General features: G+C 50.5%; 1 protein-coding gene across 3 annotated transcripts in view; it reads left to right on the top strand.

The window, feature by feature from the left end:
• ACMSD (aminocarboxymuconate semialdehyde decarboxylase) overlaps window positions 1-15,851 on the top strand; it is a 110,608-nt gene that overhangs the window by 42,427 nt on the left and 52,330 nt on the right. For all 3 annotated transcript variants that reach the window (XM_066577327.1, XM_066577328.1, XM_066577329.1), the window contains exon 2: window positions 1,724-1,768. In XM_066577327.1, coding sequence (XP_066433424.1) covers window positions 1,724-1,768 — 45 coding nt within the window. The remainder of the gene's footprint in view (window positions 1-1,723; window positions 1,769-15,851) is intronic.

The raw sequence follows: 15,851 nt of genomic DNA on the forward strand, positions 1-15,851 counted from the left end.
AACTGAGTGATGGGATAGACAGACCGCTATTTCTTATATTTATGGACACTATCAAGACCAGGGTTGTACCGCTGGATTGGTGCATTGCCAATATGGTCCCAATATCCAAAAAGGGTTCCAGAAGGGAGCCTGGTAACTACAGGCCGGTAAGTCTCACTTCAGTAACTGGAAAAATATTGGAGGGGTTTCTGAGAGACGCCATCGATGAGTACCTCAAGGACAACAATGGAATAACTCCTCACCAGCATGGATTCATGAAGGGTCGCTCATGTCAGACAAACCTGATCAGTTTCTACGATGAAGTAAGCTCTAGGCTGGACCAGGGAGAGTCTATTGATCTCGTATATCTGGACTTCTCTAAAGCATTTGACACCATGCCACATAATAGGCTGATATATAAAATGAGGCAGCTCGGACTGGGCGAAAACGTGTGTAATTGGGTAAAGAAGTGTCTCAGAGATAGAAAGCAGAGGGTGGTAATAAATGGTTCATACTCTGATTGGGCCCCCGTTACTAGTGGAGGGCCACAGGGTTCAGTATTAGGCACCATTATGTTCAATATATTTATCAACAATCTGATAGAGGGGCTGCACAGCAAAATATCAATATCAATATTTGTAGATGATACAAAATTATACAAGTCAATTAATATAACGGAGGACAATGTGCGGCTACAAACGGACCGAGATAAGCCGGGGAGGGGGGGGAGGGGGGATGGTGAATGGAAGTCAATGTGGATAAATGTAAGGTTCTGCACATGGGCAGGAGAAACGGATGTCACCAATATTCACTTAATGGGGTACTGCTAGGGAAAAGACCTGGGGGTACTAGTGGACTGTAGACTAAACTGGAGCAACCAATGCCAGTCAGCTACTGCAAAAGCTAATAAAGTCTTGGGGTGCAGTAAAAGAGGTATAGGGGCGAGGGACGAGAACATTATCCCCCCACTATATAAGGCACTTGTCAGGCCTCACATGGAATACTGCGTACAGTTCTGGACTCCGGTGCTCAGGAAGGATGTTACAGTACTGGAGGGGTACAAAGAAGGGCAACTAAACTAATACATGGAATGACGGGACTGGAATACCCAGAGAGGCACCAAAACTGGGATTATTCACCCCGGAAAAAAGACGGCTAAGAGGCGACCAAATAACTCTGTATAAATCCATGAGGGGAGGATACAAGGATCTCTCCATGATCTGTTTATACCCAGGACTGCGACGGTAATGAGAGGGCATCTGCTACGTCTAGAGGAAAACAGGTTTCATCACCAACATAGAAAAGGGTTCTTTACTGTAAGAGCAGTGAGACTGTGGAACTCTCTGCCTGAGGACGTGGTGATGGCAGGATCCATAGAGGAGTTTAAGAGGGGACTAGATGTCTCTTTATGATATTACAGGATATAGACATTAGGTGACCAGCGGGGTTGGTGATCCAGGGCTTGCAGTCAGGTAGGTACTATCAGAGGTTGATCCAGGGATTATTCTGACTGCCATTAGGGAGTCGGGAAGGTTGCCTTCCTCTGGACCAACAAGGGGGGGGGGTTGAAACAGGCTGAACTAGATGGACATTGTCTTCATTCAGCCCAACATACTATGTTACTATGTACAATACCCAGAATACCCCTCTGTAGTGCCAAGATATTTTTACTATGTTCTCTACTGTCAGTGATGAAAATAATCCGTTAAACCGTAACCATCACATTTCTCTCTTCTTCCCTCAGAGATACGGCTACGGCGGATGGGTCCAGATGGAACATTCCAGAGAGGTTGGATATTTTCTCCTATTCTAATGTGAATGTCCGTTGAGCCTCGCAGTCTGCAGGACGCTTTCTTTTTAGACGTGCTTTAATCTGAAGAGCAGCGGTGGCCCCTCATGTCATAAGGGGTCCCACCGCTCTGCATCCGCAGCCTCGCCTACTTTCTCTTGTTTATATTCACCCCCGTTTTTGGCTCATGCTGCAGTGAATCTGTCAAGTGGGCGGTCCGCATTGCTCATTGTTAATTGCATCTGATGTCACAAATTGACAGTGATTGGGGAGAACCAATGAACATGTCAGTATGGACAAAAGTAAGACATCATTGGAGGCAGCAGAGCCGTGGGACCCCCACTGACAGGTGGGATACTACAGATCCATACTCATAGCAATGGCGTTCAGGCTCCAGCTACACGCTCAGTCACACGGCTGTATGCCGCCTACCGTCTGTGACTACGCAGCACATTCATGGACCGAAACACTGTATATTCTATGGCTGCAGGTCTTATTGTGTCCTACAGGGCACCGCGGCTGCCCGCCTACAGGGCACCGCGGCTGCCCGCCTACAGGGCACCGCGGCTGCCCGCCTACAGGGTACCACGGCCGCTTGCCTACAGGGCACCGCGGCCGCCCTCCTACAGGGCACCGCGGCCGCCCTCCTACAGGGTACCGCGGCCGTCCACCTACAGGGTACCGCGGCCACCCAGCTACAGAATAACGTGCACCACTCTTCTATAGAATTTTACCCACAAAAAACAGAGTTCTAACAGCGGCAGTGCAGGCCAATCCCTGCGAGAGCACAGAAGAACAATGCTGCATGCCGGAAGGCAGCAGCCGGACCGCAAGATCCAAGAGATCCAGTCCCAAATAGATCCACGGGGCAGAAACTGGAGTGCAAGTAAGGGAGGAGGAGGAGGAGCAGGATGGGCATAGTGGCTGGCATTCCACACTTCAGCGGGATTGGCGTAGTGGCTGGCATGCCACATACAGCTGTCAGTAAGAAGCTCCTGGAAACATGTTGTGCCGCACCGCCGGTACTCAGATCACTCTCCCTTTCCTTTGCTCCTTAGTAGCGGTATTAATAGGTAACGAGGGGCCGGTTTATTTAGGCCGGCCCATTAGGTAAAAGCATAGTCTATTTTCGTAGCGCCCATTTGGGGAGTACAGCGCTGTACAGCACAAGGGCCTCCGCCATCTGCTGAGTGTGTGTGAATGTTGTTGGGTTACCCATTGTTTGTGGTCACGTGGGCCACAGGGCTTTAGTAAAATTTGGTTTGTTCCTGTACTGGTGTCGGAGACGTTTTCCTTGTCCGTGACTTCGCTGTATCCTGGGGAGCCCACCCCGGTACACGGCTTACAATTGTGCCTATTTCTGTCCGTTATTATATTACTTCCCCATTGGTTTCTCATTTGCCCCTTAGGCTCCATGGGCGGCCAACATTTGGTTCTGCACTTGTTCCTCATGGCCGCGGACGTGCGCTCCAGGCATTTGTTGTGTTGGGGCCCATTGTGCCTATTTCTGTCTGTTGTTATATTACTTCTATCAGATACTTTGTTTCCACGGGTGGCTCTCCTTCTGCGCGGTCTGAGGAGGCATGGGGGCGGCATCCTTGTAGAGCTGGGAGGCTGAGCACCACAAGGGCCTCACATCACGCTGCTGGCGCAGATACTTCAGCTTCCCGGTGTTCTTCTGGTTGTTCCCCATATGGTACACGGCCATTACTAATAGTGCAAAGTATATACATGGAGTAGATAGAATGTAACAACATCAGCGTAATATGATGGAGATACACAGGGGTAGCTGTTTGTGGCTGGTGAGATATGATTGCTGACAGGTCAGCTGGAGATATAGATATTGTGTATATATATATATATATATTGCAGACACTCAGTCTGACATTGAGCCAGAGCCATGCAAGGATCAAACCTGCGGCCTTCAGGTCATGAGGGAGAGCGTGGGACTGCATGCTGCTGCCTCAGCACTCTGCACCACACAAGGCTCTTTGCATGAGGGCCACACTTGGGACTGCAATAACCTGGCATGTGTTGCACATAGTCATAGTGGACTTTTAGGTGCCGAGCAGCTCATGGCCCCTGCAGACAGCTGTGTTTAACAAGTAGGTGTGTTTTTTTAATTGTGGTGTCACATGATTGGTGGAGGGTGGATATAAATGTATGTGCTTACATATGCCTATATATGCCTGGCACAGACTGGAGTGCCCAGCCGAAACATCGCAGGTGACTGATGTCCAGAAGTAGGGGCAATGATACATATCCCCCAAGGGGGAAGGTAGTAGAGCTTCTACTGAAGGGCACTTGACATCTTTGCCCTGATCCATCCCTATGGTATGTCTGACTTTGACATCAGCTTTGTTCTCCAGGAGGGTCTAGAACTCTTTCGGGGGAAGTATGAGCTGATGAATAACGAGCCCGGCTGGAGAGACTTTGCCATCCAGGTGCTGTCTCGCCAGAACGAGATCAAGAAGGTGACCCTTTTGACCTGTAATGAGTCACTTTCTTGCTTTGGCATTATGACGTGGTTCAGTCGTTACGGAGAGGTGACAAACATACCCAAGAGGAACAGGGATGAGCACGGCATATGGTCCGGGGCCTGGACGTTTATGGTTAAGCTGAAGCGTTCAGGTAACTCAGTGGCTCACATACCTCGTGGCTACCTTCAGTCAACATGAAATGTTGGAGATTCCTCCTCAGGCCTTGATACAGGTGGTACCTGTCCAGGCATCTGAGGTTGGAGAGCTCTCGGAAGAACCTCGCCGCCCTCCTCTTGAACATCTCCCACCAATCTGACTTAGGCTACATGCACATGGGCGGGCATGCGGAATCCAACCCTGGCAGGAAACTGTAGGATGTCAGTGAATAGTAAAGTGGTCACTGGACTGATCGATAGTACAGGATCCCTGAATCGATCCAGATCAGGGATTCTGGAGGTCGTCAGATCCTACTACTCGCAACTCTTGGGAAAGAGGGATCTAGATTCGGAAGGGATGTCGGCTTTCCTGGCTGAAACTGTCCCTGAGCCGGGGGTAGACACCTCTCTTGATGTTTTGACAGAAGAGATCAGAGTAGAGGAAGTTAGACTGGCGATTGACAGGCTCTGGCTCAAAAAATCGCCAAGACCGCATGGCCTAACATCTCAGTATTATAAGTGTTACAGCCTGTTAGTCGTGACAACATCGTGGCATGGTGGCTTCAACACAGGCAAAGACCTGTTGCCTTGATTAAGCAGGCCAGGGTTAATGCACCATGTGCAGAGTCTGCTGGTGCTGTCTGCCTTTGCGGCATGGATGCATACTGGATTAGTCATGCCTGGGAGTAGGGTGGAGGTGCGGTTTTCTATTTTACTCTGGACATTTTTCAGGTGCAGAATGGCTATATATTCTCACCCCTACTGGTGATCAGCGCTGCTTATTCTGTTCCATAGTGGAGAATTTGGAGTTTGGAGCAGCACTCTGCTGGGTGTTTTTCTACTTGCAGATATGTTGCTGCGGGTTCTTTTTCAGTTGTATTGTTCATTTTCATTTCTGTTTTTGCTTTGCGTGCCGGTTCATCTCTCCAGGGGTTCCTATGGGGACAATCAGGGCCCAGAAAGAAGACTGTGGGGCCACCTTTTATCGAGACGATGCCCCGGTTTAGGCAGGAACCCCTCACCTCTGTGCTAGGTTAGGGCCAGGCTTCCTTCCCTCTCCGTGGAGTGGTGCTACCGTCCCGCATAGCATGGTATGTGGCTTTTTCCTACTGTGTGCACGTTCCCTGTTGCCGTGCTGAGTGTAGAACTATTGTGTCACATGGGCTTTACATCTGGGCTATTTATTTCAGTTGTGGTGCGCACTGCGCTCCGGTGCAACATCAGGAGGGGTGAGAGTACACCCCTCGCCAACCACATGCACCAGAAACATGAGGGTGATGAGTACAACATCATCTTTCAGGGCATTAAGATGATACGCACACATGGCAGAAGAGGTCATGTCGATAGAAAGGTCTTGCAAAAAGAGGCCCTTTGGATATGGTCTAATAAAGTTTACATCCTTGATCTTTAGTGGAGGAGGGGTCGACATCATCATCAAAAGTCCCTCATTTATAAGAGTGGACCATATTGACACCCTCCACTTGTCCTCTTTGGACGCAAATTCTTATCCGCCAGTCATCAAATAGGGGAGAACCAGCAATTAATTTCTCCCCCCATTTCGGTCGGCCTATGGATGTATATGTCTTGTTGTAGATGTTCTTTGTCTTGTGTGACTATGAGGCGCATTATTTTAAGTATCTAATAAAAGTTGATTTTTAAGGGACAATACAGTGACAGTTCTTCTGATTCTCCATTGATCCCTCCGCCTCGCTGATTTGCTCTCCGATGCATGAGTCTATCTTCTAAAGTAGTTGTGAACATCACCCTGCGTCCGTACTAAGCGTGGTGCTCATGAGCCACACGGACGGGACAATAAGGATCTCTTCAGTCCCCTCTTTACTGAGGTATTTAAGGGGAACAGCTGCACTTTATTTCTAGTTAGCCTAGTGGTCAGGTTCCACATCTGGAGTGCACGGTGTTTAATCTCGACGGAACTGAAAGTCCTCCCCGTGGATACGGTATGTAGGAACATCCTGGGTGACCTGGTGAAGGTACGTTCTTTGGAGTATGAGGCTGGGCACATCTAAGGCTTCTCTCCTATGGAGAGGGCTTGTTTTTCATAAATTCCTAAAGTAGGGAGAGAGCGGAGATGGAAGAGAGAGAGAGTAAGGACAGGGTAGGGGGAGAGAGGAGGAACAGGGTAGGGGGAGAGGGGAGGGACAGGGTAGGGGGAGAGGGGAGGGATAAGGTAGGGGGAGAGGGGAGGGATAAGGTAGAGGGAGAGGGGAGGGATAAGGTAGGGGGAGAGAGGAGCGATAAGGTAGGGAGAGGGAGGAGGGATAAGCTAGGGGGAGGGATAAGGTAGGGGGAGGGATAAGGTAAGGGGAGAGAGGAGGGATAAGGTAGAGGGAGAGGGGAGGGATAAGGTAGGGGGAGAGAGGAGGGATAAGGTAGGGGGAGGGAGGAGGGATAAGCTAGGGGGAGGGATAAGGTAGGGGGAGGGATAAGGTAGGGGGAGAGAGGAGGGATAAGGTAGGGGGAGAGGGGAGGGACAAGGTAGGGGGAGAGAGAAGGGACAGGGTAGGGGTAGAGAGGAGGGACAGGGTAGGGGGGAGAGGAGGGATAGGGCAGGGACAGTTTCTATGAAGGGTCAGACTGAGGGGCAGACTAAGGACAGTCTAGACCTTATTTTTTTTTTAATTCAAGGGATAGTACATTGTGATGTCTGTGCCCGGCTTATCACCTCCAATCCCGGTGGGGGGCTGTGAGGGCACCATGAAGCTTTTTGTTTTGATTTGGGCAAAATGGAATGAAGTAGGGCTGCAGGAGAGCTGACCTTAGGCTTTCGGGTTCTGTATATAGTATATATTATGTATGTTGGTTATTGGAGTTTTTTATGTGTTTGTTTATATTTATATATTCCAGTTTGGGGTGGTAGGTAGGTTGGGTGGGGAGTTGGGGGGAGTGGGATTCATGCTTTTAGCTGTAGCCTGGCACATCCTGAACATTGGACTCTGGGCATGGAATGGTGGAGTGGGCATGGCCCCCGGCTGCTTTGGGGATCCAAAAGAAATGCTAAAATTAAAAGAAAAAGTAACTTATAGTAAAACATGGCGCCGCGCTGCTCGGGGCCACAAGTAGCACTAGTACATGCGTGCAGTGCCATAGAATCTTATTCCTAATGCTACGCGTTTCGGCACTTAAAACAAATGTGCCTTTGTCAAGCATACATCCAAAATACAACAATGACAGGCATTTAAATAAAACCCTCCCATGTGGGCGTCCATCATGTGCTGCAGCCAGAGCATTATAACATATAATCTACATTCATTAGATAAGTGGAATATAAAATGTGACCTAATATAGAAGGACACATTCATGAAAATGGCGGAATATCTGTGTCGGTGCGTGTGGATGAAGGATACATTGTTATTGGATGGATATTATTCTCTCCAGACACCACTGGATTGGAGACAAAGGACATCTCTACATGCTAACCAGGATGTAGGGTGCCGGTGGGATATCCCTCGCCAGGGTTAACCCACCAAGTGCCGGGTGAGTAACCTTCTCACTATTTGATTCTGATCTTCCTATATACACATTATAGGTAGTTTGGTTCTGCGCCTCTTGGCTTAGGCCGGCCTCATAAGACCAGATTTTTACTGCAGACTCCGGAGTCGGCGTCCGCACGGAGGATCCGCAGCACAGAGCGTGCACTGACAGGTACGTGCCGTCGAATGGCTTTTTTCTTCACACTCGTGGAAATGGATACGAATTCTGCAAGCGGGAAAAATTGCAGCATGCCCTGTTTTCGTGTGCTGTCCGGCACGAATGGCTTCCATTGAAGTCGATGGAAGCGGTCTGACCCATGGCGGGTCTCAAATGAACTTTGCAGGCAGGTCGTGGATTACTCATCATCACCTAGCGACGGTGCGGGGAAAAAAACCTGTACTGGGCGTGACCGAGGGCAGTTCGTCGCGACTATCTGTAGTACAGATGAAAAGAGACAGACAGGTGTGTTGGGAATCCGAGCCGTTGGTGCGCAGCCGGCCTCAGCCTTTTTGTTCGTATGTTCTGTTTAGTTATTTATGGTGGTATTGTTATTGCTTGATGCGTGCTCTTTCCGTGTGGTTCAGCTGGACCTGAAGTTTTAGCGTGTGAGAGTGTGCGTGCGCGTCCCCGGAGATGGACAGTAACAAGGATGCGATTCCTCTGCATTATAGATTTTAGTACAAACTGTATAAAAATACAAGGTTCTTAGTACACGATCTGATCAAATCTGTAGGCCCATCCGCCACGTCAAGGCGAAGCCTAATGGATGGGTACCCAGCTCTATAAACACCTCTCTTTAGGCTAAAATGCCTTCACATGAATGCGAAAGCTGGGTCCTGGCTATATACTATCACTGAACCACCGGGGACAGATGGGAAAGTGGAGTGCAGGTCAGAAGTGCAGGCAGCCGCTCCGACACAAATGCATCGCAAGAAGACCTCCAACAACTAAGTGGGGTGTGACAGACGACAATAAGCCGTGAAATGAGTCTTTAATGGATCGGGTGGCAGCTTTGCTGTGTACAGATGTGTTAGCATTCTTATTATTGTTAACATTTGGTATTTTTGTTCTCTTTCCTACTTTTCTAAAAATTTCCATAAGATGTAACTCATGCTGGGCATACGGAAGGTAGAATCATAGAATAGTGGTGTTGGAAGGGACCCCCAGGGTCATGGGGACCTCCGGGGTCATCGGGTCCAACCCCCTGCTCAGTGCAGGATCACTAAATCATCCCACACAGATGTCTGTCCGGCCTCTGAACACTTCCATTGAAGGAGAACTCCCACCTCCTGTGGTAACCTGTTCCGCTCATTGATCCCCCCCCCCCCCCCCCACTGTCTAATATCTAATCTGTGTCTCCTCCCTTTCAGTTTCCTCCCATTGCTTCTAGTCTTTCCTTGTACGGATGTGAATAGGGCTGATCCCTCTGCACTGTGACAGCCCTTCAGATATTTGTAGACGGCTATTAAGTCTCCTCTCTGCCTTCTCTTCTGCTAAACATTCCCAGATCCTTTAACCGATCCTCATAGGACATGATTTGCAGACCGCTCACCATCTTGGTAACTCTTCTCTGAGCTTGCTCCAGTTTGTCTATGTCTTCTTTAAAGTGGGGTGCCCAGAACTGGCCCCAGTATTCCAGATGAGGTCTGACTAAGGAAGAGTAGAGGGGGATAATGACCTCACGTGATCTAGACTCTATGCTTCTCTTAATACATCCCAGAACTGTGTTCGCCTTTTTGGCTGCTGCATCACATTGTTGGCTCATGTTCAGTCTATGATCTAGTAGTATACCCAAGTCTTTTTCACATGTGCTGCTGCTTAGCCCAATTCCTCCCATTCTGTATGTGCTTTCTTCATTTTTCTTGCCCAGATGTAGGACTTTGCATTTCTCCTTGTTAAATACCATTCTGTTAGTCGCAGCCCACTGTGCAAGCTTTTCTAGATCTTTTTGAATCCTCTCTCTTCCCTAGTGTTAGCTATCCCTCCTAGCTTTGTGTCGTCTGCAAATCTGATCATTTTCCCACAATTCCCTCCTCCAGATCATTTATAACAATGTTGACCAACACTGGGCCCAGGACAGAGCCTTGTGGCCCCACTTGATACATTCTTCCACTTGGATGTGCAGCCATTTATGACCACTCTTTGAGTACGATCACTCAGCCGGTTGTGAATCCACCTAACAGTCGCCTTGTCAATCCCAGATTTGGTCAAGTGACTGTATTGTGTATGACCGCAGAGGCATGCAGGCGGTCATGCGGCGTTCAGGGTTTTTTTCTGCTTGTATTTCCTGCGCTGTCTCTTAGCGATGACGCAGGTTAATTGCTTATGGGCTGCTGGTCGCACGCCTCCGTTGACATCAATGGAGGACATCTGCGTGGAATCCACGTTAAAGTAGAGCATGCTGGGGTTTTTTTCCACTCACAGAATCAATTGTGAAGGAAAATGTAAAACTATGTGCCTTTCAATGCCCACGGTTTACCGCAGATCGTCCACGCGGATGGCGATTGTGAAATGTGATGGCGTGAGAGCGGCTCAGGATCAGCACTGCCCGCTCACACCTGCATTACGGCTCCATTGTTGGAACGTACAAATGGAAATAAACGGCTCCATTTTTCCTATTGATTTCAACAGGTTTAAAAAAAAAGAAAAGAAAGCGAATGGCGTTGTGGTCGCTTCAATTTAATAGATTTCTGGCTTTTTTTACAGAAAAGTAGCACGGCAGACTGCGCCATTTCTGTGTCCAAAAAGCGGAAATCGAACAGAAGCGAGCAAAACTTTTCTATTTGCTTTCCATTTTTGAAAATCTTTCAAAATCAATTGGAAAAGATGGAAACGTTTCTTTCCATTTTAATTCTATTTCTCTGTTCCAAAACATGCAGCAGAGAGATGGAAACTCAACTTTTTAGAATTTGACCCAACAGCCTGTGTTTTAGGGCTGGTTCACACGGGCGTCAAACACTGTGTAAACATTGCAGCGTTGCTATTGCGTTTCCCCTGCCTCTGCGTGGATTTATGTACCTGCAGGAAAAAAAACAGAAGATGATTAGAGATAAGCGAGCGTACTCGTCCGAGCTTGATACTCGTTCGAGTATTAGGGTGTTCGGGATGCTCGTTACTCGAGACGAGTACCACGCGGTGTTCAAGTTACTTTCACTTTCATCTCTGAGACGTTAGCGCGCTTTTCTGGCCAATAGAAAGACAGGGAAGGCATTACAACTTCCCCCTGCGACGTTCAAGCCCTATACCACCCCCCTGCTGTGAGTGGCTGGGGAGATCAGGTGTCACCCGAGTATATAAATCAGCCCCTCCCGCGGCTCGGCACAGATGCATTCCGACAGAGATCAGGGAAAGTGCTGCTGATGCTGGAGCTGCTATAGGGAGAGCGTTAGGAGTTATTTTAGGCTTCAAGAACCAACGGTCCTTCTTACGGCCACATCTGACCGTGTGCAGTACTGTTGAGGCTGCTTTTAGCAGTGTTGCGCAAATTTTTTTTTTTTTCTATATCGGGCGTGCAGAGCATTGCGTCCTCAGTCTGCAGTCATTGTACAGAGTATAGGGCCAGTACTGGTGAGGCAGGGACAGTGGTACAGGGGAAAGAGATATACAGGCTATATAGGCAGTCGGCTTTTTCAAAAAAATTGGGGAAAAATACTATATTTGGGCTGCCTGTGACCGTCTTCAGTCTACTGCGTGTCTGCTGGGGGTAGTAGTCCTAATTAATACGCAGCTAAGCCTTACAGCAGGCGTGCGCAAAATTGTTTCCTGGCTCTGCTGTACCCGTTACATCACCTCCGTCATAGCGCCAGAGGGAAAGAGTATAAAATATATACGCTGCATACAGTGTCTGCTGTTTCAGCTCACCATTTAAAAAAAGGGAAGCCAAATACTTAAGGCCTACCACTGCCCTTTGGACACTTGACTGCTTCTGCGCTGTGAATTCCACTAGCTCAGTCATACGCACCTACGTCTCACTACAGTCTTGCGCAAAATTGTTTCCTGGCTCTGCTGTGCGTTCCGTAAGCGAAGTCAGCCTCCAACCACAGGCCAATAAGCGGCACATTTAATTACAGCGTTCTGTTTCTGCACTACTGGTAATACAGCATGCTGAGGGGTAGGGGTAGGCCTAGAGGACGTGGACGCGGGCGAGGACGCGGAGGCCCAAGTCAGGGTGTGGGCACAGGCCGAGCTCCTGATCCAGGTGTATCGCAGCCGACTGCTGCGGGATTAGGAGAGAGGCACGTTTCTGGGGTCCCCAGATTCATCTCACAATTTTTGGGTCCACGCGGTAGAAAATGAGCAGTGTGAGCAGGTCCTGTCGTAGATGGTGGTCCACCTTTATTAGAAAATGAGCAGTGTGAGCAGGTCCTGTCGTGGATGGCAGAAAGTGCATCCAGCAATCTATCGACCACCCAGACTTCTACGCCGTCCACTGCTGCAACTCTGAATCCTCTGGCTGCTGCTCCTCCTTCCTCCCAGCCTCCTCACTCCATGAAAATGACATATTCTGAGGAGCAGGCAGACTCCGAGAAACTGTTCTCAGGCCCCTGCCCAGAATGGGCAGCAATGGTTCCTCTCCCACTAGAGGAGTTTGTCGTGACCGATGCCCAACCTTTGAAAAGTTCCCGGGGTCCGGGGGATGAGGCTGGGGACTTCCGGCAACTGTCTCAAGACCTTTCAGTGGGTGAGGAGGATGATGACGATGAGACACAGTTGTCTATCAGTGAGGTAGTACTAAGGGCAGTAAGTCCGAGGTAGGAGCGCACAGAGGATTCGGAGGAAGAGCAGCTGGACGATGAGGTGACTGACCCCACCTGGTTTGCTAAGCCTACTGAGGACAGGTTTTCAGAGGGGGAGGCAAGTGCAGCAGCAGGGCAGGTTGGAAGAGGCAGTGCGGTGGCCAGGGGTAGAGGCAGGGCCAGACCGAATAATCCACCAACTGTTTCCCAAAGCGCCCCCTCGCGCCATGCCACCCTGCAGAGGCCGAGGTGCTCAAAGGTCTGGCAGTTTTTCACTGAGAGTGCAGACGACCGACGAACTGTGGTGTGCAAGGTTTGTCGCGCCAAGATCAGCCGGGGAGCCACCACCACCAGCCTCACCACCACCAGCATGCGCAGGCATATGATGGCCAAGCACCCCACAACGTGGGACGAAGGGCGTTCACCGCCTCCGGTTTGCACCACTGCCTCTCCCCCTGTGCCCCAACCTGCCACTGAGATCCAACCCCCCTCTCAGGACACAGGCACGACCGTCTCCCGGCCTGCACCCACACCCTCACCTCCGCTGTCCTCGGCCCCATCCAGCAATGTCTCTCAGCGCAGCGTCCAGCCGTCGCTAGCGCAACTGTTTGAGCGCAAGCGCAAGTACGCCGCCACGCACCCGCACGCTCAAGCGTTAAACGTGCACATACCGAAATTGATCAGCCTGGAGATGCTGCCGTATAGGCTTGTGGAAACGGAGGCTTTCAAAAACATGATGGCGGCGGCGGCCCCGCGCTACTCGGTTCCCAGTCGCCACTACTTTTCCCGATGTGCCGTCCCAGCCCTGCACGACCACGTCTCCCGCAACATTGTACGCGCCCTCACCAACACGGTTACTGGCAAGGTCCACTTAACAACGGACACGTGGACAAGCACAGGCGGGCAGGGCCACTATATCTCCCTGACGGCACATTGGGTGAATTTAGTGGAGGCTGGGACCGAGTCAGAGCCTGGGACCGCTCACGTCCTACCCACCCCCAGAATTGCGGGCCCCAGCTCGGTGGTGGTATCTGCGGCGGTGTATGCTTCCTCCACTAAACCACCCTCCTCCTCCTCCTACGCAACCTCTGTCTCGCAATCAAGATGTGTCAGCAGCAGCACGTCGCCAGCAGTCGGTGTCGCGCAGGGTGGCAACACAGCGGTGGCCAAGCGCCAGCAGGCCGTGCTGAAACTACTCAGCTTAGGAGAGAAGAGGCACACGGCCCACGAACTGCTGCAGGGTCTGACAGAGCAGACCGACCGCTGACTTTCGCCGCTGAGCCTCCAACCGGGCATGGTCGTGTGTGACGACGGCCGTAACCTGGTGGCGGCTCTGCAGCTCGGCAGCCTCACGCACGTGCCATGCCTGGCCCACATCTTTAATTTGGTGGTTCAGCGCTTTCTGAATACTACCCACGCTTGTCAAACCTGCTCGGAAAGGTGCGCCGGCTCAGCGCACATTTCCGCAAGTCCAAGATGGACGCTGCCACCCTGCGCACCCTGCAACATTGGTTTAATCTGCCAGTGCACCGACTGCTGTGCGAAGTGCCCACTCGGTGGAACTCTACGCTCCACATGTTGGACAGGCTCTATGAGCAGCGTAGAGCTATAGTGGAATACCAACTCCAACATGGGCGGCGCAGTGGGAGTCAGCCTCCTCAATTCTTTACAGAAGAGTGGGCCTGGTTGGCAGACATCTGCCAGGTCCTTGGAAACTTTGAGGAGTCTACCCAGATGGTGAGCGGCGATGCTGCAATCATTAGCGTCACCATTCCTCTGCTATGCCTCTTGAGAAGTCCCCTGCAAAGCATAAAGGCAGACACTTTGCGCTCGGAAACGGAGGCGGGGGAAAACAGTATGTCGCTGGATAGTCAGAGCACCCTCATGTCTATATCTCAGCATGTTGAGGACGAGGAGGAGGAGGAGCATGAGGAGGAGGGGGAAGAGACAGCTTGGCCCACTGCTGAGGGTGCCCATGCTGCTTGCCTGTCATCCTTTCAGCGTGTATGGCCTGAGGAGGAGGAGGAGGAGGATCCTGAAAGTGATCTTCCTAGTGAGGACAGCCATGTGTTGCGTACAGGTACCCTGGCACACGTGGCGGACTTCATGTTAGGATGCCTTTCTCGTGACCCTCGCGTAACATGCATTCTAGCCACTACGGATTACTGGGTGTACACACTGCTCGACCCACGGTATAAGGAGAACCTTTCCACTCTCATACCCGAAGAGGAAAGGGATTCCAGAATGATGCTATACCACAGGACCCTGGCGGACAAACTGATGGTAAAATTCCCAACCAACAGCGCTAGTGGCAGAAGGCGCAGTTCCGAGGGCCAGGTAGCAGGGGAGGCGCGGAGATCAGCCAGCATGTACAGCGCAGGCAGGGGAACACTCTCCAAGGCCTTTGCCAGCTTTATGGCTCCCCAGCAAGACTGTGTCACCGCTCCCCAGTTAAGGCTGAGTCGGCGGGAGCACTATAAAAGGATGGTGAGGGAGTACGTAGCCGATCGCACGACAGTCCTCCGTGACGCCTCTGCCCCCTACAACTACTGGGTGTCGAAGCTGGACACGTGGCCTGAACTCGCGCTGTATGCCCTGGAGGTGCTTGCTTGTCCTGCGGCTAGCGTCTTGTCAGAGAGGGTGTTTAGTGCGGCTGGGGGAATCATCACAGATAAGCGTACCCACCTGTCAACCGACAGTGCCGACAGGCTTACACTCATCAAGAAGAACAAAGGCTGGATTTCCCCAGACTTCTCTTCTCCACCAGCGGACAGCAGCGATACCTAAACAATACGTAGGCTGCACCCGCGGATGGAAGCATCGTTCTCTATCACCATAAAAAACGGGGACCTTTTAGCTTCATCAATCTGTGTATAATATTCCTCCTCCTCCTCCTGCTCCTCCTCCTGAAACCTCACGTAATCACGCCGAACGGGCAATTTTTCTTAGGCCCACAAGGCTCACTCATATAATTTTTGTAAACAATTTTTATACGTTTCAATGCTCATTAAAGCGTTGGAACTTTAACTTGAACCAATTTTTATTTTAACTGGGCTGCCTCCAGGCCTAGTTACCAATTAAGCCACAGTAACCAAAGCGATTAATGGGTTTCACCTGCTCTCTTGGTTGGGCATGCTCAATTTTTCTGAGGTACATTAGTACTGTTGGTACACCAATTCTTTTGGGCCCTCGCCTACAGTGTAATCCTAGTAATTTTTAT

The sequence above is a fragment of the Eleutherodactylus coqui genome, chromosome 8 (assembly GCF_035609145.1).
Source record: "Eleutherodactylus coqui strain aEleCoq1 chromosome 8, aEleCoq1.hap1, whole genome shotgun sequence".
Classification (NCBI taxonomy): domain Eukaryota; kingdom Metazoa; phylum Chordata; class Amphibia; order Anura; family Eleutherodactylidae; genus Eleutherodactylus; species Eleutherodactylus coqui.